This window comes from Rattus norvegicus, chromosome X (genome assembly GCF_021556685.1).
Source record: "Rattus norvegicus strain SHRSP/BbbUtx chromosome X, alternate assembly SHRSP_T2T, whole genome shotgun sequence".
NCBI lineage: Eukaryota > Metazoa > Chordata > Mammalia > Rodentia > Muridae > Rattus > Rattus norvegicus.
The window spans coordinates 129068030-129089738 of NC_141554.1; the positions used below are offsets into that span (position 1 = coordinate 129068030).

The window sequence follows — 21709 nt, forward strand, 5'->3', positions numbered from 1 at the left end:
ACTTCCCCCAGCAAGGCCACATGTCCTAAAACTCACCAAACACTGCCACATAGCTGGAACCCAAATGTTCAAATGCTAGAACTTCTGAGGGACGTTTGCATTCAAACTACTACACTTCTGTACAAGTCTTGAGAAATGCTAACCTATAAACCAAACTGTCATCTGTTATATACCACCAAAAGGGCTTTGTCCAGCTCTTCCATATCTAAGGTCTTATTTTTCCCTTCTTCCTGAGAAAGGGACAAACAAAAGGTGCATTACTTGGTAATTGATTTCCTGACAGCTTCTCATCATTTTGCATCTGCATCTCTAACACCCAACTTCTAACTGCAAACCTCAGCACATTTCCTCTTATTCCCAGTGCTCTCCTAAGAATCAGCAAAAGCCTTCCTCTGTATCCAAACACCAATTTATCTTCCCATTCTTTTCACCCTAGAGCTGCAGGGTTGTTTTTTTCTTTTTAAGTCAGGTACATGAAATCAAGGAAGGCTTTGTGCAGGGGCTGCCTGTGAACTTAGTCTTTAGGAATAGATAGGATTTTTTTCAGGGAAAGATGAAGGTAACAAGGAGTATGAAAAGAACATAGCCAATACAGGGCAAACACTTAGACACTGTCTTAAGAGCTGAAGACACATGGTTTCACACATTTCTTACTTCAGTTCTGCGAAGTAGCTATAAGTGATATATGTCTTTCCCATGTAGGCTACTCAGACCTTTAAGTTATGATGAAAAGTGGGGTCTCGAACTCATCCGTCTAGCCTTCATTATTGACTACACTACTTTATTTTTCCCCTGATTATATCGCCTATATTTATTATTTTACAAATGGAAAACTAAGGCTGGTATGGGAAAACTTGCCTGGGATTATAAAGCTAATAACTGATACGTCTAAGATATACTGCCTTTAGCAGATCCCAGTTTGTTTACTATCTGGCCATTTACATAGCACTTGTACCTTAGCTTCTCCCACAATCATTTCAATCGCAACTTCTTATAGTAAATGCTTACGGCCTACCTCATACCAAATGCTTATGTTATAGTTACCTCAAATATAAATCTCTCCTAGTTCTGCCACTTTGCTAGACCAGTAAAATTCCTGAATGCATTCTGAATATTATCCTTACACTCAGATAAGCAAATCTCTCAATCCTCATCAAAAAAGTTCCTTTCTGAAGCAGATAATTGCAGAAAGCCACAACTGGTCAAAATGCAGAGAAGAATTGATTGTGGGATGCCCAGTACCAATTAATACGTCGACCATATAACCCCATGTCTGAGCCTCAGGGACTGTCTCTGAAGGGGGGCTGGAAAATTGTAAAAGCCAGCCTTGAAAAGACAGGGAAGTTTCACCCATAACATCTCAACACTGTGGTTTCCCTAGACAAGACCTCAACAATTCTAACACCAATAGACCTGCTAATATGAATGGGGAAAATAATCTCCCAGGGTCTCCGACTCTATATAAACAGCTGCAGACAATTAGTGCCTGAGGAGACAGAGAATGTGTCTTCCCCAGCAATGGGCCTCCTAATTGGTTATACCAACCAAGTAACACTGAAAACGTATACATACAAGCAACACTAAATGGACTGAGCACATATACATATACATATGCATATGCATATACATATACATATACATATACATATACATATACATATACATATACATATGTGTGTGTGTGTGTGTGTGTGCATTCGAGAGGCATCAAAGGGAGGATGGGAGGTATATTTGAGGGTAGAAAAGAACGAAATAAAATAATTGTAATTTCATTTTAAAAACTGCAAAAACATAGTGTTGATGCTGCCTGTAGGACTAGCGCTAGGGAGGCTGAGGTAAGATCATGAGTTTGAGGCTATTCTAGACTATAGAGACCTTGTTTATAAATAAATAAATAAATATTTTTAATTAAAAAATCTCTCCTTTAGCATTTATGCACTATAAACCAGCAAGACTCTCCTGAAATCAGGAGGAATAGCCTTCCAGAATACTTCTCTCTTCATTTTCAAAATAGCATTCTATTTAAGTTACCTGTTTGTCAGGTTCCCACTTATAAAAGCCAAAGGAAAAAATGTTTTAGATTTCTGGTTGGAGACAAAGTACTTTCTATCTATAGCAGGTTGAGTTAATCATTCTCTCCTCGGTTGTACTTTGTTCATATTTCTGTTCTCGCACTTCTCCCACTGGGCTATAATCATCTGTTAACTTGGCTGTCTCTCCCATTCAAGTGTGACATCCTCCAGACTAGGGCCCAGATTCTCGTGACCTCTGTCTCCCCATGGTCTATCCCCATGATTGGCACAGACGGAGCACTCAACAAACATTCATTAAAAGAAGAAAAAAATAAAGGGTGGTTGATAGAAGCCACTTTCCATATATAAAGGGCAATTTATATTATCAATCCACATTCTTTCTAATTCCGGTGGTGTGCCAGGGAATGGGCTATTGTCAAAAGACAAAAGTGTTGATTTGTAGTGCCCACTGATTTCTGGGTTAATAATTCTGGCACTGCTGATTTCAAGCTACCCATGGTTTTATTGACTGGCTCAGAAGATTCTGAATATTTAACAAGTGGCTTACAGAAGCTCCCTATGCTTGGCTGAAAATCAGCTTCTTCCTAGGGTACTTGAACTGTTTGCATGCCAGTGCGCTCATAAAGGTAGATGAGCTGGCAAGAAGGGCAACATGACACCAGGTCCAAATAGCAAGAGTGAAGGGCCAAAGGAAACATTTGTGAGTTTGGAGAATTGTGTGCTTTGCCCCCCCATGAACTAAGCCTCAGTCATTTGTCATCCATTTGCAAATTGAGATCCACTTAAATGACGTGGCTCCCAGAAGAGGACTGAAGCTGCCAAGTAAGCAATTATCCTGAAAATCACATAGGGTTTCGGAGAGATAGTTATTTTTATTTGAAAGTATAAACATGGTCATTTACTTCAACTATCAAATATTTTTACTGATTAGGGTGTCAACTACTGAAAACACTGCACAAATGGAAAATTATTAAGAGAGGCATACCTAAGAAGTTGAAAAAGAAGCCGTTCTAGTCTCTGTATCCATACCAGCTGCATTCTTTCCAAGGACCACCTGAGGCTTCATCGGCTGGAACCACACGGGGCCCTCTAATATATGCCCTACTATTTACACTTCAATTTTGTACACAATAATGAAGCTAATAATTAAATGGCAAAATTTGAGTACAGAACACCACACAACATCATGGTTCATATTTTTTTCTAATACATCACCTTTAATGCTTATCAGGCAATTTCCCATCAAATGATGCCATATATATATATTGTCATGATGCATTGCCAAGCATCGTACCTTTGCTTGAAGTTCCTAGTTTAGAGGACCTGTTATAGAACCCTGTTTATATGGGAGATACTTTATACATTCCTCCTTTTTTATTCAAATGACAAGGCCACTCCCATTCAAGTGCCTGTTTCTCATCATCTACACAGTCTTTCCAGAATGTCAATGAGTATATATATATATATATATATATATATATATATATATATATATATCAAATCCTTGATTGAACTTTTAGAATACATTATACATATTAAAGCAAAAGGCTCTGAATGTAGCTAACGCCAGCCTGAACTACATAGTCGGTTCCTAGGCCAGCAATGATTACCTAGTGAAACACTGTATTTAAAAATTAAAAAGGGGAAATTAATTAATTAATTAATTAGGTCTGTTTTAAAATGTGTGTGTGTGTGAGTGTGTGTGTGTGTGTGTGTGTGTGTGTGTGTGTGTGTGTGTGTACATGCCATGGTATAATATGGAGATCAGAGGACAACTTACAGGAATCAGTTCTCTCCTTCTACAATGTGGGTTCCAGAGATTGAACTCAAGTCTTCAGGCTTATTTTTCTAGTCTACTAAGCCATCTTGATTACCCTTTCTTGTGATTTGTTATTAAATCTTCCACATATTTCATTAAGCTATCATAATTGAATATGAAAGTCTTGGAAGGAAAGCTACCTCCAAAGGGTAGTAAAACTCTTACCCTCTAATCCCCACATCTTAGAATTGTATTTCTTGTCTTTTTCATTTCCTTTCTTTCCATGTAAGCTTCTCTACTGTCAGCATAAGCATTGACAAGATTATTTTATTGTATGGCCATTTGTCTTCCTGACAAAAAGCTCCAGTCACTCTCGGTGTCAGCAACACTCCCCCACCCCAACGTACACTGCCAAGGGACTGGCTTTAGTATACTCATTGTTCTTTCTTCCCACTATTCCAGCACACTCCTTCAGGTAAGATGATTGCAATATATATAGCCCTGCAGTTCCGACATAAGAGAACAAATATGTGCACATGGAACTTCCTAGGAAACATTGCCAGTGGAATCGGCTTCTGCTCTGTTTACAAAGACTCAGACAAATTCATTGGGGTCCTCACTGAAGAAGGCTAACACCTACGATTGGATTGAAAAATCTCTTCTGGAAGGTGTGGCACGATAACAGGCTGATTTCTGCAGCACACCACGCGTTCAGTTCCCCACACTGCTGAAATTACATACAGTGCCATAAGAAAACAATGTCTTTTTTCAACTAAGAGAAAAGGGAAGGCAGATGTGAGCCTAAAAAAATCTTTTCTTTGAGCATAGAAAATGTGACCTAATAAGCTTTTTTTTCCTCCTTGCAGGCAAAATATCCATGCAGTAAAGGAAAACTGCATGGTGAATTCAACCAAAATCCTCCCCACAAATCCAACCTTTTTTCCCAGACTCCCTTGCCCAAGCTTTTACATGATACTTAAATCAAAGAGAAACAAATTAAGGTGAACATCAAGGAATGTTCTGTCCTGAAAGCAAGATCAATCTTTCTCCATAGTTCTTTTCTGGCGCTGATGTAGAAAATCCAACCATGGAGATACTTAGGTCTGCAAATAACCTAATCTGCATACCAGATGGATCTAAGGGGGGAAAAACATACACACTTCTTCACACACATTTTTTTTCTAAAATGTGAGCATAGAAAAGCAGATGCTTTTGCCTCCCAAAGGATACGTGGGCCTCTCTCAAGTAGTCTTGTGGAACAATTTCATTTCAAATTTCTAAAATTATGAAAATATCTAGATTAAACATGAAATTGAGAAAGGACTGGTCTCCTTGAGAGACAACCAACTGAAGGCCTTATAAATCCTTTTTAACTACTCAGAGATTCTCAGCCTGCAGTTTCACAGAAAGACATGATGAGGGGTCGTTTAGTAAAGGAAAACTACCCCCAAATGAGTAAACTGTGTTTGCCTGACTTCCTTGACAGAAAGTTTTACACTGTCTGCAAGGCTCAGTTTTAGTATATACGAGATCTTTCTTCTGCAAAGAAACCTCTGTTCAGTGAATGAGATTTGTAGCTGGGGTTTTCCCCCACTTTGAGATGCTATATGTGAGAATAAAAATAATTTTCCCTAAAACAATGAATTTCATCTCTACTTTGCACATTTTCCCCTTATCATAGCAAGCCATTTATCATCCCTAGCAAATCTTACAAAGGCAAAGTGACTGCCGAACATGGATGTGGGAACTTGGTATTTCTTCCTTAAATGTCACATCTGAGTGTAAAAACAGCTTTTTCTCCGTGAAGTTCTAAACCTAACTCAGAAAGATCTATTATAATTACTATAAAAGCAAACTTGGATATCCTCTTGGTTACCAGAGTTATTAAGTCCGTGAGGGTACAATTTATGCCTCGTTCATCTGTAACAGATCGAAAGAATAGAGATTGAGGATTAACTGAACAAGAACATTCCCAGTCCTCTGGTACACTGTATTATATTCAGTATCCCCAGGCCCTCCCTGTTTTCACAAGCTTTTCCCAGAAAAAAAAAATTAAAGGAAAGGCGAAGAGAAAAAAATATAGCACATTTCTCACTGAGGCCTCATTTAGCTCCCATCAGTAGGATTATAGCAGCTCTACAGCAGGCCTCAAGACAACAGACGCTTACTCTCTAACAACCCGGAGAGCCTTTCTGATGGAAGCCTTCTGTGAAACATAGTACATGGCCCCGATATTCTCATCAGAAGTTTCTGATCAAAGTAAACTATTGTCTCATGACTCAGGCACTCACAGCAAACATCCATGATTATACCGTGCAGTAGTACATTGTTGTCTGCTTTTCTGTTGTTGTTTCTTCCTTCTCCTTTAAGGCAGACTGTCACTTCCTCTAGTACTAATGCACCTCTCCCAAATATCACTCCCAGCCTCCCTACACACCCCTTCTCGCTTGAAGTGTTTAATTTACTGGGAACTGGGGAAACCAAGATTGGTAAGAACTGTATGTTAAATCAGAGTTAAGAAGACACTGAAAGCAAGGATGAGGAATTAATTATGGGCTTCAAGGCAGCAGCTCTGTGACACCTAAATGTTCCTATCTTTAGATAACTTTCCCATCTCCTCCAACTTAAGGCTAACTCTAGAAAGGGTGATAAGAGGACTACCTTCCAGTAAGTCCAGTTGTTCTGAGCACACCATCTGGGCATGGACCAAAACAGTTATTCTAACAGCTTCCTGTTTTCCTGAAGCTGAAGATGCAATGTCTTAATCAACCAACCCTCCCTAGAAGGAAGCAGTGGGGCATACTGCATCATTCCAATCTCAGACATGTTTGTGGATGTTCTCTGGTTTGATTACAGCAACCTTGCTAGGACAGCAAGGGCTAAATTGTGGATAAGTGAATGGAGATACAAAAAGTTGAGTGATTTGCCCACAGTCAAGGATTGAGTGCATGACCAAATCCAATCTCTGGATTGTCATTCAGGGCTCTGCTAATGACACTACCATTGTGTATTGTTCCTTCTGGCCTTCCTTATGAGAAAAAAGGACAATGAACTTGGCCTCCACTAAAATAGGCTTCCTTATTTTTCTCTGAGTTTGTCACGTGTCCTTGGGAATGTTGTTCATTTTTCATAAAGTATTCAAAAGCCTCTAGTTTTATTATGTGAGGGTTGTCAGTGAATTAAAAATTCAACAAATGTATGGTCCCAACTTGCCACCAAAAGTTAACAAATGTCACCAGCAAAGATGTTTCTCACAAGCAGACACTGAAGAATACATCCCAGAAGACACCTAACACCTTATTTTGTGTCGTGGCAGCATGAGAAATCACCTCCTCAAGACATTCATTAACCTTTCCTTTCCTTCATACATAATCAGTCTGAAATGTGGTTCATATTTTAAATTAATTGAAAACATCTCTCTCTGTGCTCTCTCTTACACACACACACATACACACATACAAACACACACACACACACACACACACACACACACACAATGGCTTGAGTCTTTGTGATAGCAAGAAAGTAAACACGAAACTCAAAGGTACAACTCCATTTCTATGGATCAACCTAACATGCACCCTCCATGGCGCCTTCCCTTTCTGCTTCATGCTGTAGACATCCTTTCTTGCTCCTCTGCAAAAATTGAGAGCCATCATCAGCGTTTAGCATAAAATGATCGGAAATTGAAACTATATTAAGTCATAATATTCTTTACCTACCTCAAACCCTAGCTTAGCCTAATCTACTTCAAACATGCTCGGAGCATGTCCATTAGCCTTTAGTCAGGTGAAATCATCTAACACAAAGCACATTTTATAAGAAACCACTGTGTGGCTCACGTCATCTATTAACTGTACTGAAAGGAGAAAAGAGCTAACTTGGTATAAGAACCGAGGATGGAACTGAGCGGTAAAGTACTTCCCTGCAATGCGTACAGCCCTTGGCTTGCATCACTCTTGCTTCAAATACATAAACTTCAACTTCTCCTGCATGTCCATAATTTAGACAGCACCATAAAGTTGAAAAACTCAGGAGGCAAATTGAAACATGTCATACAGTCATTCCAAGGGGACTGGCTCTAAAGCAGTCCTCCAACTCGGATACTTACCAAAACAGATGTGTATGTCCCTTATACAAATCAGCACACTATTCATGGCTTTCTATATACCTTAAATAACATGTACATTACTTATATTAACTAATAATGCATAAATATTAAACAAGTAGTTCTTATACTGCATTGCTTGGTAGAACAGAGAGAAGAAAATAGCCTTCACATGTCCTATTTGAAATGATTTTTCAGATGTTTTAAGTGTGGGCTTGTTTAAACATTTGTATGCAGAAACCACAGATATGGAGGATCTAATTGTACCGCCAGTCCTTCCACAGGAAGAATGATCCAGCTTCTAATTCCAGCGTTATCATTTCCTGGCTATGTGACCTTGGAGAAATTATTTAAACTACCTTTGGGCTGTGATTCTTCATCTGTAAAATTAGACTTAAAATTTTATAAAAATTACTTACACATACAACATTGAGTATAAGGCCTTCATATTTTAGACATTAAAATAAGGGCAGTTGTAATAACTATAACAGTTACAGACTTTCATATATGCATCCAGTTTGCTATGTGTAATATTCTGAGGCCTTGCCAGTTGTTTGCAAACCTCTGACATCTGCACCCAGCTGTGTCCAGAAGCAATTCATCATGAAGCTTAACCCTACAGCCTCTGGTTTGCCTTACTTCCTTCTAAGGCTTGTTCCAAACATCATACTCATAGTTTTCCCTTGTTTTACTTAAAGAAAGATCACGTTGACATGAAACTTAAATCGGCATAAGGATGTTCCTTTCATCTGTATATCATTCACTTCCTTGTTCCCATTACCTATATCTAGGACAGTGTCAGCACCTCAGTGTTTGACAAAATGCTTAATGAATCAAAAAGTTTGGCATACTTTGTTACAAGAAAATTAACTTAATGCATTTAGGGGAAAAAATAACAGCCAGTGCATTTGGCTGGAAAAATTTAGCCCACTGACATAAGAGACAATAAAAGGCACTTTGTAAACCGAAGGCCAAGTACTTAGCGCACATTACTGATGAAAATAATGATAATTATGATGACTCTGGAGAACTGTTTCTTACCCTCACTATCGCTGACATTTGGGACCAGATGATTATGGGTGTAGGGACTGTCCTAAGCATTGGAAGATAACTAGTGGCATCCCTGACCTTTACCCACGAGATGCTAATAGCCAAATCTGTTGTCTGACATTGCCCAATGTCCCTGGAAGGTAAACTCCCCGGATGCCCAAGGGCATTTGCCTTCAGCCTCGAAAGCTATTCAGATGGCCACACATCTTTCACATTAAGACATTAAGGCAAGAAAAGGAAGGCAAGCATGTAGAAAAGTTTTCAATAAGCAAAAGTAACCTCAGTTAACCTGAAAATCCCATTAACCCCATTCTTTGAGTGCTCTATTCCCTAAGCTTTCTAGATAACAAAGAAACAAAACAACAACTGTGCAGTGCATTCTAGTTTCTAATTTGTATGCTAAGTTCAGCTCATTTTCCATCCCAGTTCATGGCTGAGGGATCATCAGCTTTGCTTCTGCCATCTATTTTAAGTGACAATGATGCTACTGACCTGGAAGTTCCAATTTTTTTTTCTTTTTTTTTTTTTCTTTTTTTTCGGAGCTGGGGACCGAACCCAGGGTCTTGCGCTTCCTAGGCAAGCTCTCTACCGCTGAGCTAAATCCCCAACCCCTGTTTTTTTTTTTTAATCCCCTTGTTTTGACATTTTAACTTTGATATTGACAACGATTCCTGTTTTATCTGACGACAAGTGAAATACAACAGAAATGAACCCCGTCAAATTAGCAGCGGTTCTACTGTATTCTAAAGTCCCACCACATTGTCGATTAATTCAAAAGCCTTCATTCTAGTCATCCCACTGATTGTATACATGAAAAGTGCCCTTCAATGAGCAAGATTTCTCGTTTCTTCTTTCTGCAGGTTGTGATCCTGGGGAAGCATTCAAGAGGCTATCACTACATGCTTGCTAACCTGGTAAGAACAAACATGTAGTTCAAGTGTCCCTGGGCAATGTAGTCCATTTGGTCCCCGTCATCTATAATCAGCTATAAAGGAAATCCAGGAAGTACCTAATGTGTTCTATAGACGCTTGGAGAAACAAATTCAGTAAATACCCAAACCAGCCTTTGCTAGCTCTGTATACTATTATGTTGTCTTTTTCAGCTACAAAGCTATCTTCTTTTCTTATTTAAAAGATAATTTGAGTCAGGTCCGCAGGTATCAGCCTATAATCCCAGCTACTTGGGAGGCCGAGGCATGGTCAGAATTCAAAATTCCCTGTGCTGCCAAGCAACTTCAAGATCATCCTGGTAAACACAGTAAGATCCTGTCTCAAAATAAAAATAATAAAATAAAACCTTTCCAAACTGGATAGAGGTAACAGCTCAGTGGTAGAGTGCTTGCCTAGGAAGAAGCAGATATTACATTCAATCTCCAACACCAAATAATAATGATAGGAATAGTAATCAGGTATATTTCCTCGATTTTCTTAGAATCAATTTGGATGTCAGCTATTTTAATTAGGTTTGGAATGTAAACCAAGGGACAGAGAACACAGGAAGATGATTCCCAATATATCCAAGGACACTTGCATGCCAATATTTGCTTTGTGCTTTCAGAGGCTAACAAATCTCTTCAAATCAGGTACAACACAATATACCTTTCTACCTACACAAACACAACTTTTTTATTTTTTTTTATTTTTACACTCAATATTTTATTCCCCTCCCAGTCCACACTCCTACTCTTCCTCATCCTATACCTCCTCCTTGCCCACCTGTCTCCACGAGGATGTCCCCACTCTACCCACCCCACCAGACCTCTAAACTTGCGGGGGCCTCCAATTTCTTGAGGGTTAGTGCATCTTCTCTGACTAAACCCAGACCGGAGAGTCCTCTGCCCTATATGTGTTGGGGGCCTCATCTCAGCTGGTGTATGCTGCCTGGTTGGTGGTCCAGTGTCTGAGAGATCTCAGGGGTCCAGGTTAGTTGAGACTGCTGGTCCTCCTACAGGGTTGTCCTCCCCCTCAGGTTCTTTCAGCTTTTCCCTAATTCCACACAGGGGTTGGTCAGCAGCTTCTGAAGTCCATTGGTTGGGTACAAATATCTGCATCTGCCACGTTAAGCTGCTTTTTGGGTCTTTTGGAGGGCAGTCATGATAAGTCCCTTTTTGTGAGCACTCTATAGCCTCAGTAATGGTGTCACACACCCCCTCCCTGAACTGGATTCTACTTCAGGCCTGTCCCTGGACCTTCTTTTCCTCAGGCTCTTCTCCATTTCCATCCCTGCAATTCTTTCAGCCAGGAACAATTATGGGTCAGTTTTGACTGTGGGATAGCAACCCCATCCCTTTCTTGATGCCATCTTTCTGTTGGAGGTGGACACAATGTAGGTTTTTATATTCAAATGCCCCATGCCTTTAAAATCCATGACATCCAAGAAGATACTGTTCTATCAAGGTCACCTCAGACCTCTTCATATTCTGTAAAGACAACTTCTTTAGTGATTAACAAAATGGCTTATAAACTAGAGATGCCCTTTAGGTAAAGGCTCTATAGAACATTGTCTCTGAGGAATGAAAGAGGGATGTGAAATTATCATTATAATACTAAGAATCTATTAAATTATCACAGGATTTCAAGCTATAGTTTTGTTTCATTAGCACAACAAAATCACAATCATTAATAAAGCTCTTAAACCAAAAGGATAGAGTAGATGATTATTGTAATTGTGCTCTTAGATTTCTAAAATTAAGAGAATTATCTTGTTTTAGTTATCAATGTTTCTAAATGATAAAAAGAAGTGATGTTCAATCATCTTTCTCAGAAAGCATCCAAACACTACTTGCTGACTTCTGATGTAGTGTGCATCTTCAATATGCTGCTCAAAGTGAAGGACGCCTTCCAGCCAACTGGAGGAGAAATTAATTGATTCTTCTAGGAGAAAAAATGGTCCTCAGTTCATAACTAAAAATACTCAACTTGGATTTGGGACAACAGATGAGTAAAGGGTATTTTGAGTCAATGAAGGTTAGACTAGGGTGTGGTAGAAAACAATGGATGTTCCACCAAGATACCTGAGACAGCTGAGGTTTTGATTGAGTTTTTCAGTTTCTTTCTTACCAATAGTCTGCTTTCCTTCTTTTATTTTCTTACCTCCAGCCCTCTCATTTTATCTTTCTCTCAGCTTTGTATGTTCTAGAAGACAGTTATATATAAAATACAGGGTTTAAAATATGGGGTTTTATGTATTTACTGGCAGGGTATGAGGTGATATTAGGTAGCGCTCACACAAGTATTTACTTAATTAAAACTTTTGTCCTTAATGAACATTAGGAAAATATATCACCAGGACATCAAAAAAGTTTTTCAGATATTAATTCACGTGGAGCGAAAACAGATTTGACAAAAATGAAACAATGTTTGCTCTTCATGTAAAAATATATATTGTTTCTTTATGATTCTGCAAAAAAATAATATGTCCATGCATGTTGGACTAGAGATTGAAAAAGAATACTGAGTTGGAGTTTAGAATGTTTCAGTCTTACACTGGCAGTGGATGTAGAAGTTGAAATAGAGGATTTCTTCCATGTGTTGGGAGCTTTGGAATTAGATATTAAAACATTATTAGAAAGCCAAGACATTCCTTGGGAGTGATAACTGTAAAAACCAAGGAAGAGAGACAGTAGTAGGAAGGGAAGGTTTAAGACTACAATATACATCAGATACCACTGAAGAAGAGAAAGAAGAAAGATAGTCAAGAACACAGACTGTGGTGTATCTCTGAGAAAGTCATGGTCAGAACAACTAAGAAGTCCTTTGTAAGGACAGCAAATGGCTTACGCTCTAAGATCAAGAATCGACAAATGGGATCTCATAAAACTGCAAAGCTTCTGTAAGGCAAAGGACACTGTGGTTAGGACAAAACGGCAACCAACAGATTGGGAAAAGATCTTTACCAATCCTACAACAGATAGAGGCCTTATATCCAAAATATACAAAGAACTCAAGAAGTTAGACCGCAGGGAAACAAATAACCCTATTAAAAAATGGGGCTCAGAGCTAAACAAAGAATTCACAGCTGAGGAATGCCGAATGGCTGAGAAACACCTAAAGAAATGTTCAACATCTTTAGTCATAAGGGAAATGCAAATCAAAACAACCCTGAGATTTCACCTCACACCAGTGAGAATGGCTAAGATCGAAAACTCAGGTGACAGCAGATGCTGGCGAGGATGTGGAGAAAGAGGAACACTCCTCCATTGTTGGTGGAATTGCATACTGGTACAACCATTCTGGAAATCAGTCTGGAGGATCCTCAGAAAATTGGACATTGCACTACTTGAGGATCCAGCTATACTTCTCTTGGGCATATACCCAAAAGATGCCCCAACATATAAAAAAGACACGTGCTCCACTATGTTCATTGCAGCCTTATTTATAATAGCCAGAAGCTGGAAAGAACCCAGATGCCCTTCAACAGAGGAATGGATACAGAAAATGTGGTACATCTACACAATGGAATATTACTCAGCTATCAAAAACAACGACTTTATGAAATTCGTAGGCAAATGGTTGGAACTGGAAAATATCATCCTGAGTGAGCTAACCCAATCACAGAAAGACATACATGGTATGCACTCATTGATAAGTGGCTATTAGCCCAAATGCTTGAATTACCCTAGATGCCTAGAACAAATGAAACTCAAGACGGATGATCAAAATGTGAATGCTTCACTCCTTCTTTAAAAGGGGAACAAGAATACCCTTGGCAGGGAAGAGAGAGGCAAAGATTAAAACAGAGACTGAAGGAACACCCATTCAGAGCCTGCCCCACATGTGGCCCATACATATACAGCCACCCAATTAGACAAGATGGATGAAGCAAAGAAGTGCAGACCGACAGGAGCTGGATGTAGATCGCTCTTGAGAGACACAGCCAGAATACAGCAAATACAGAGGCGAATGCCAGTAGCAAACCACTGAACTGAGAATAGGACCCCCGTTGAAGGAATCAGAGAAAGAACTGGAAGAGCTTGAAGGGGCTCAAGACCCCATATGAACAACAATGCCAAGCAACCAGAGCTTCCAGGGACTAAGCCACTACCTAAAGACTATACATGGACTGACCCTGGACTCTGACCTCATAGGTAGCAATGAATATCCTAGTAAGAGCACCAGTGGAAGGGGAAGCCCTGGGTCCTGCTAAGACTGAACCCCCAGTGAACTAGACTGGTGGGGGGGAGGGCGGCAATGGGGGGAGGGTTTGGAGGGGAACACCCATAAGGAAGGGGAGGGGGAGGGGGATGTTTGCCCGGATACCGGGAAAGGGAATAACACTCGAAATGTATATAAGAAATACTCAAGTTAATAAAAAAAAAGAAAACTGAAGGAGATCAAAGGTATAAAAACTGTAAAGGAAAAAAAAAAGCCATTTGAGTCTCACTTTGATCAACCATTATCTGGTAGATGCCAAGGAAGAAATGTCCTTCTCTTGAAAGCTAAGGTAGATTTTGATGGCACCTGAAACTGGAGCCTGTCAGCTCACTGGACAACTGGAGGCATGTTCTGCCTGAGAAGATTTGAGCTCCTTCACATCAATGATTGTCTCAGCCGCCATAAGATGACCTAAGGAGACCTTTTCTATCCTAGAATTCCAGCTAGGTCTCATTACGCCTAATCAAATTTTTCAAATATATTTCCTTTCAATGTTGAGATCCAGATCTGATTAGCTCTCCCTCTCCCCCCCAAAAAGCCTGCAGAGTGATGAAACAAGAGAGAATTGCTACCTAACGTGGTGGTATACTCCTGCAAACAGAAATTGAAAGGGACAAGGCCGTAGCAAGACCATGTTGGGAGAATAATGAGTGTGGATGTAGCTGTTTCAGTGTTTGACTAAAATCCACAAGGTCAGGAGTGTTTGAATTTAAACAAAAGAGGGAAAGAGACAGACAGACAGACAGACAGACAGACAGACAGACAGACAGACAGACAGACAAAAACAGACACAGAGACAGAGAAAAAAGAACAAAGCAAGAGCTAGACCAAGGGACACAGAGAGACAGTGTGGAAGGGTATTATGGAAATGAGTGGTGAACTGAATCCGGAGCACACAATTCAGGATAATGAGACCTTAGAGAGATGCCTCCTACAAGAACAAGCAAAATCTGTTCCTTCTAAAAGAAAGTAATGTGTAGTATCATGTCAGTGTGAGTCATGAAAACATGAACTCATTCATTGTGCTTTGAGCCACCACTTTTTCCTCTAGTGACCTTCTTTTCATTTGAGCTCAGCCACACAGTTTCTGTAAGTCCCTGAACTCTATATTATTACAACAGTAGATAGAGAAACTGCTACTCAACTGATAATAATAGTGAAACAAATCATCTCAATCCTGGTCTCCAGAAAATTTAAAGTACACAAAAATACTCCAAACACCTCTAGCAATGACATACACATACAGAGTAAAGCAAAACTATTTAGAAGTCATTTGGATGGTCAAAAAAGGAAGTGGAGCTAAGAAGATGCTTCCTTCCAAGATGAGCCATCTGGCCTTTCAAGATGAGCCAGCTGGGTGAAATCTAAGGATGTGTATGTACTCGGGGGAACAAACTCTAGTCAGTCTTGGTGTTACAACAGCACAGAAGAACTCCTTTCTTCTACAAATGCAAATTCAAGAACACTCACCCTGTCTGAGCTTCCTATACTCTAAGTGTCCGCTGTGATTCTGAGCTACACATATCTGTCAAAGACTTCTATATGCTTTTACATAAACCTCCTTAGAGACAGTCCTACAATGAGAATTCCATGAGTGCTTCAACAGAGGCCATTGACAGGTCAGTGTGTACACTCTAAGTGAAAAGCAAGCTTTAGAAAAGTCCATCTTGCTAAAACTCCCTGGAAGAAACAAAGAGTCTACCAAGAACGCAAACCAAGATGTGAAGAGATCAAACTAGAAATAGACATTCCTGTTAAGCAAGTAAGACTCTTACAAACTCCATATCCATATCATATACTTATCCATATCATATACATATACATATCATATACATATACATATCATATGCATATCCATTGCTGGTGTATTTTCTTGCTAGGAGTTGTTCCATAATTAATGGTTTTCTCTTCTAAAACAGTGCTGTTACTCTGTCTGCTCTAGTCCCCGGCCATAGCTAGTATGTGCTTACAAGTTGTCAGTTAAACAGTGTCTCTTTCCTACATGGCTGGGTCCTATAACAGTACCTTTTACATTACATTGCAAAGCATATCATGTATGATGATTTAATTTTTTCATATATATTGACAGTAGTAGTTCAGATATTATATGTAAAATCTGAAGTCACAATTAAGGATTGATGTAAAAGATGGAGGTTGTATGCCATGATGCAAACCCAGGCATTAGAATTCATTTAACTAGACATACCTCTGTACCTATTTGTTGATTTGCAAGATGGAGGAGAAAGACCAGATCACTATTTCCCAGAATATGTCATTTGCACGAGCCAGTGTTAAGGAGTGCATGGCAAAACCTTTTGAGAGCTTATTGGTTTTGAACTTATATTAAATACATAGTAGAAAAAGTCACTACCCCATCACGTCTGTGAGTTCACAGACACCATTTCTTAGAAGAAGGCAGAAATAGCTGGTTAAGTCTCAGAAGTATAGTCAATATTTAAAAAAATTAGGTAAATTTTGGTTCAGATACAGATCTAAATAGAAAAATGTAAAAGGTGGCATGCTTAAGACTAAAATGTTAAAACACTCCAAGGTCACTTGTAGTTCTGTACTTCTCCTTAGATGTCACCCAGGTGACTGTGAAGGAAAGTGTAAACACAGCAATGGAACAAACTGTAAGCACACAGGTAGAGGAGTAAAACCAGAGGCCTACTCTTCTTAAGGCAAAATGAAACATTAAAATCAGTCCAGATGGGCAAAAGCTGAAAGAACCATGAGTGCCCTCAGCCAAGTTCTAAACAGAGATAAGGACCCAAAGAACTAATCAATGTAGCCAAGCAGTTGATACAAGGAAAATTAAATTCAGGTTGAGATGGTCCAATAGCAGATGTTCAGGATACCTTAAAAAATCAGACCAAATATCCAAGAACTTGAAGTGCCCAGGGGAAAACGGGAGCCATAGCAGGGCACTTCGGTGCTATAGTGTTTAACCACTGCCTTAGAAGACAGTTCCCCACAGTTCCCCACAGTTCCCGGGTATTGGTGGCAGCTAGGGATGCTGCAAATGGAGGTGGGGTAATGTCAGCTGTCAGTGGTTTAGAATGTCAAGGACAGGCAATCAAGCTGAGCATTGTACAGGGGAGAAAGGGAATAGGAGTTAATGGATCTCTGACTTCCCCCTGCTGTGCTTGCTATTTTCTTGGAACTTCTTTGAGCATCTTAAAACATCTATGAGTAGAGACTTCTCATTCACCACCTCCTCAAATCTTTTGAAATATCAGGAAATGGACTCAGAAAAGAGACCCAATTTCTCCAAAGTCATATAGACAATCCGATTGTAAAGTGACTTGTTCCTCATGCTCAGTCCACCCATGCATCACACCAAGACAGGTCAGCTCTGAAAAGGTCACAGAAGAATTTGTGCAAAGAAGGACTGGTGGGATGGCCCAATAGGTAGAGCTGACTGCCAGCAAACCTGACAACCCAAGTTCCATCCCCAGCACCCACATGGTAGTAAAAACAGACTCCTAAGGGTTGCTCTTTGACCTTCATGCATATGCAGAGATGTAAAGATCTGAAGCACACATGGTAGAATTAGTGAGTGATGAAATCAAAGACAATTAAAAAACAGGGACAGCAAGCTGAGCAGCATGGTATGATAGGCATGCAGTCTGAGCCCTTGAGAGGTGGATGGAATAGCATTGGGAATTCAAGGCCATCCTCAGCTTTATACAGAATTCCCTGAAGGGCCTAGAAGGAAAGGGTGACTCAAATAATAACAAACAAAACTAAAACAAGGACCAATTTGTGATTCTGTGTTTTAAAGCTGTCCAAAAATGGAATGCATCTAGAGACACATCCCACTACATCCACTCCTTTATCCATTCTTTGCTTTATCCTTCATTCTTCTGTAGCTCCCCCTTCCTTTTCCCTCTTGCTGTCTCTTCTCCCTACATCTCCCTCACTCACAGTATGTCACAAGAAATGAGGAGAGAAACATCTATTTTTTTATTTCACTAGGACAGAAATCATCACTCATATACTTGTATGCAAAAGTACATCCAGCAGTAACCAACCTAGGTTTTTAAGGAATGACCTCTGTGCTTCCCAGATCTTGGGATGAATCTAAAACAGAGAAGAACCTGCTTTATTTCAAGACAAAGCAAATGAGATTGAGTCATGCTGCTTGGCTTGCCAAGACCAACTAGTCCCTTCTGCTCCCTTCCCCCTCCAGGTCTTCCTGTTCTGTTCTCTGCTTCCCCTTCCGTTGTTCTCCCAATTGTAATGTTCTATATAAAAATTCAAATGCTCAAAGCCACTCGTTGTAATCCCCTCAGCAGATGGCATGTAAGCACAGAGGTCATTCGGTTGGAGCCTAGTTTTGTAGGCAAGGGAAGTGGGCTTGAGGCAAAAAGCTGCCACTGGTCCCAAGTGCCAGGAAACACAGTCACCTCCCCTGGGCAAACAACCTCTCTGGTGACTCAGGATTCAGTTCCTTCTTCAGTTTTTTTTAAAGATTGATTTATTTTATGTATGTGAATACACTGTCGTCTTCAGACACACCAGAAGAGGGCCAGTTTCTTCTTAAACAGAGATATGATATAGCAGAATACCAAGAGACAGAAGACTAGGAATTGGTCTGAATTCCAAACCCCTATCATACTATCAAGGGCCACAAACCTTAGTCAGCTTAAATAGACTACTTTAGATACTCATTCCTTTTTCTCCAAAATGCTTCTCCATGTCTCTCTCTCCCTTTACCAGCTACCCCTCCTTCCTGTCAGGAATTTACAAAGAAAGATGACTACCTAGCCAATGTTCTAAGATGAGTTGGTAGAATTATATCTTCTCTCTTGGGCTCCTCAATGCTGTCTCTAAAATGAAGCTACTTAGTAGATTTATATACAGGTGTTTCATGATTTTATGGGATTATTTCTTAGATTGAAAATATCATAACTTGATAATGTGTTTAGTAGCCTAAACTACTGAATATCCTAGCTGAACATCACAGGACACTACAGAGTACCTTCACTCTGGAAGCTATGTGGCTGAGTAGGAGCAGCTCACTGCCTCTGCCCAGGATCACCATACAGAGTCATACCCCTAGGCACCATGTATATCAAAACGTAAGGTATAACTTTTAATGACACACAATAGTTTTCACACAATTGAAAAGCAAATAAAAATATTATTTCAGATCATCATAAGGTGAGAACTGTCTATACTTGGACTATGGTCCCTAGGACATCCACAAGCAAACTCTCTTAGAGTCAAGTAGAAAATGTTAGTAACTGAAACCAATTCATCAGCTCCTCCACCAGCAGAATTTTCATTTTATTCTGGCCACAATACCATCCATTATATATCTCCCCAATGTTTTAATGTTAGTTCTTTTTTTCCCTTCTCTTCCCTTTTTCCCAAATCCCATGCCCCTACCTCTATTAGGTGGAACATTCGGCTCTTTAGATCTTAGCCCACGGTCTCTTCAAAGTTCACCTTTATGGTGTCCAGCAGAACCGAAAGTCTATTTACTTAGCACAGCCTACCTTTCCCCAAGAACTAGAGATTACAAAGGCAATGCATCGTGTATCTTAAATATTACATCAAGCTGGTACTCAACCAGTGTTTATTTCTGCTTGTTTCACTTCTGTTTTACACATTTCCTTCTTATGTCAAATCTGATTTTTAAAGAGTTTCTTCACTTATAAAGGTTAACCCATTTATCCCCAAACCCTTATAGAACAATAAAAGGGCAGCAAAAATAAATTAAGTGAAATAGTCAAAGGCAGATGCAACAAATATAAGTCTAATATTTAATATTTTATATTTACTATTTAATATTTTTTTCTTTTTTTCTTTATTAACTTGAGTATTTCTTATTTACATTTCGATTGTTATTCCCTTTCCCGGTTTCTGGGCCAACATCCCCCTAACCCCTCCCCCTCCCCTTCTCTATGGGTGTTCCCCTCCCCATCCTCCCCCCATTACCGCCCTCCCCACAACAATCACATTCACTGGGGGTTCAGTGAACCAGGGGCAGGACCAAGGGCTTCCCCTTCCACTGGTGATCTTACTAGGATATTCATTGCTACGTAAGCAGTTTGAGCCCAGGGTCAGTCCGTGTATAGTCTTTGGGTAGTGGCTTAGTCCCTGGAAGCTCTGGTTGGTATTTAATATTTTAGTTCAGTAGCCATAAGCCAAGTGAAACAGCTACAAATATTGATACCAATTATTCTGATTCCTCTATCCTATCACCTGACTGGTAACAGTCAATGAACCAGCACTAGTCCACACACATATGGGGTACTAGAACCCTAAAAGTATACATGGTCTCTTTATTTTTATTTCCTTTTTGCTGTGTGGGAGTAGAAAGCAGAGGACAATGTGTAGGAGTTGGTTCTCTCCTTTCATGAGGGTTCTAGGGATTAAATTCAGATCATCAGGCTGGGTGGAAAGTGCCTTTATCTACTGAGGCAATGCACCAGTCCGTAGGTTTTCTTTCTTTTTTTTTCTTTCCTATATCATTTGAATGCCCCAAATTGTATCCACTTCACTACAAAGACAGGACACCATGTCCCTGAGAAACGTCTAATCATATTGATGAGAACAGTCTTGCCTAGCTTATAGTAAATGGCCTGGAGATAGACAAAGAGTAAAAAGTGCCACAATGTACGAAATCAGTACTGGACTTCGTGTACTGCAGTCAGAAAAAAAAATATTGTTAAAGGGTGACTTCAAAAGGATGCTCTAGGGCTGGAGAGATGGCTCAGCTGTTAAAGGATAGGCTCACAACCAAAAGGATGCTCTAACTAGTGAGAATGATCCATTTACATGACCAATCAGGAAAAGCTCATCTAAACAGAACATCACGTGCCAGAGTTCCTAGCACCATGCTTTTCCTAAATTGTCAAAGTGCAATTTTATCTAGACCACAGCAAGGCTTTACTAGGCCAGTTAAAAGAGCAATAGAAAGTAACTGATATGGTTCAAATTAGGGAAGGACATGATCTGATTTATGCCTCAAAAGTCACCAGAGTGAAGTGGATGAATTCTACAATAACTAAATCAGACCTCAGTAAATCTGTTAGTTCAAAACAAAAAGATATCAGAGGCTATTTTCTCACTGCAATTATAAAGCCACAATTGCTTTTTTTAATCCTTACAAATAGCTCCAAATAGACTGAAGTCCCATTAAGGTGCTGTCCAGGTATACTATGGCTCACAATTCTATCCATTTAGAAGATTTCAGAGAATATTTGGTGATTGGATTAGAGAATAAACCAGCTAGCAAACAATTCAAGTAACTGTAATCAAGTGCTAATTCCCATGGTGTTTTCTTTCCTTCTTCCCATTTCCCCTGCACACAGCTGGAGGAAGGCTCTGCTTTCCAGAAAAAAAGACTTGTGTCTTTCATTACAACCTGCTACCTTAAGCCAGCACAATTACTTGGCATTGCTATGTTGAAGCATCACAATTCAAATAGCACTAAAGACAGAGGAGGCTTCATCCAAATGCTTAGATAAATTGTTGTCCTTGGCAGCCTTCCAAATCCACAGTCTACTGCTTTTATCTCCCCTCTAGCAGGCCACTTGCCCATTTCTCGCCCATGATCTATTATCAACAGAGGAAAAGTCACCCAACTTACTT

At 39.7% G+C, this 21709-nt stretch overlaps 1 protein-coding gene across 11 annotated transcripts in view; it reads left to right on the forward strand.

The window, feature by feature from the left end:
* Gria3 (glutamate ionotropic receptor AMPA type subunit 3) overlaps nt 1-21709 on the forward strand; it is a 263524-nt gene that overhangs the window by 149242 nt on the left and 92573 nt on the right. For all 11 annotated transcript variants that reach the window (XR_015646201.1, XR_015646200.1, XR_015646199.1 and 8 more), the window contains 1 exon segment: nt 9811-9864. Coding sequence is in view for 8 of the 11 variants with exons in the window: in XM_087599277.1 (XP_087455403.1) it covers nt 9811-9864 (54 nt within the window). In the remaining 3 variants the exon portion in view is untranslated.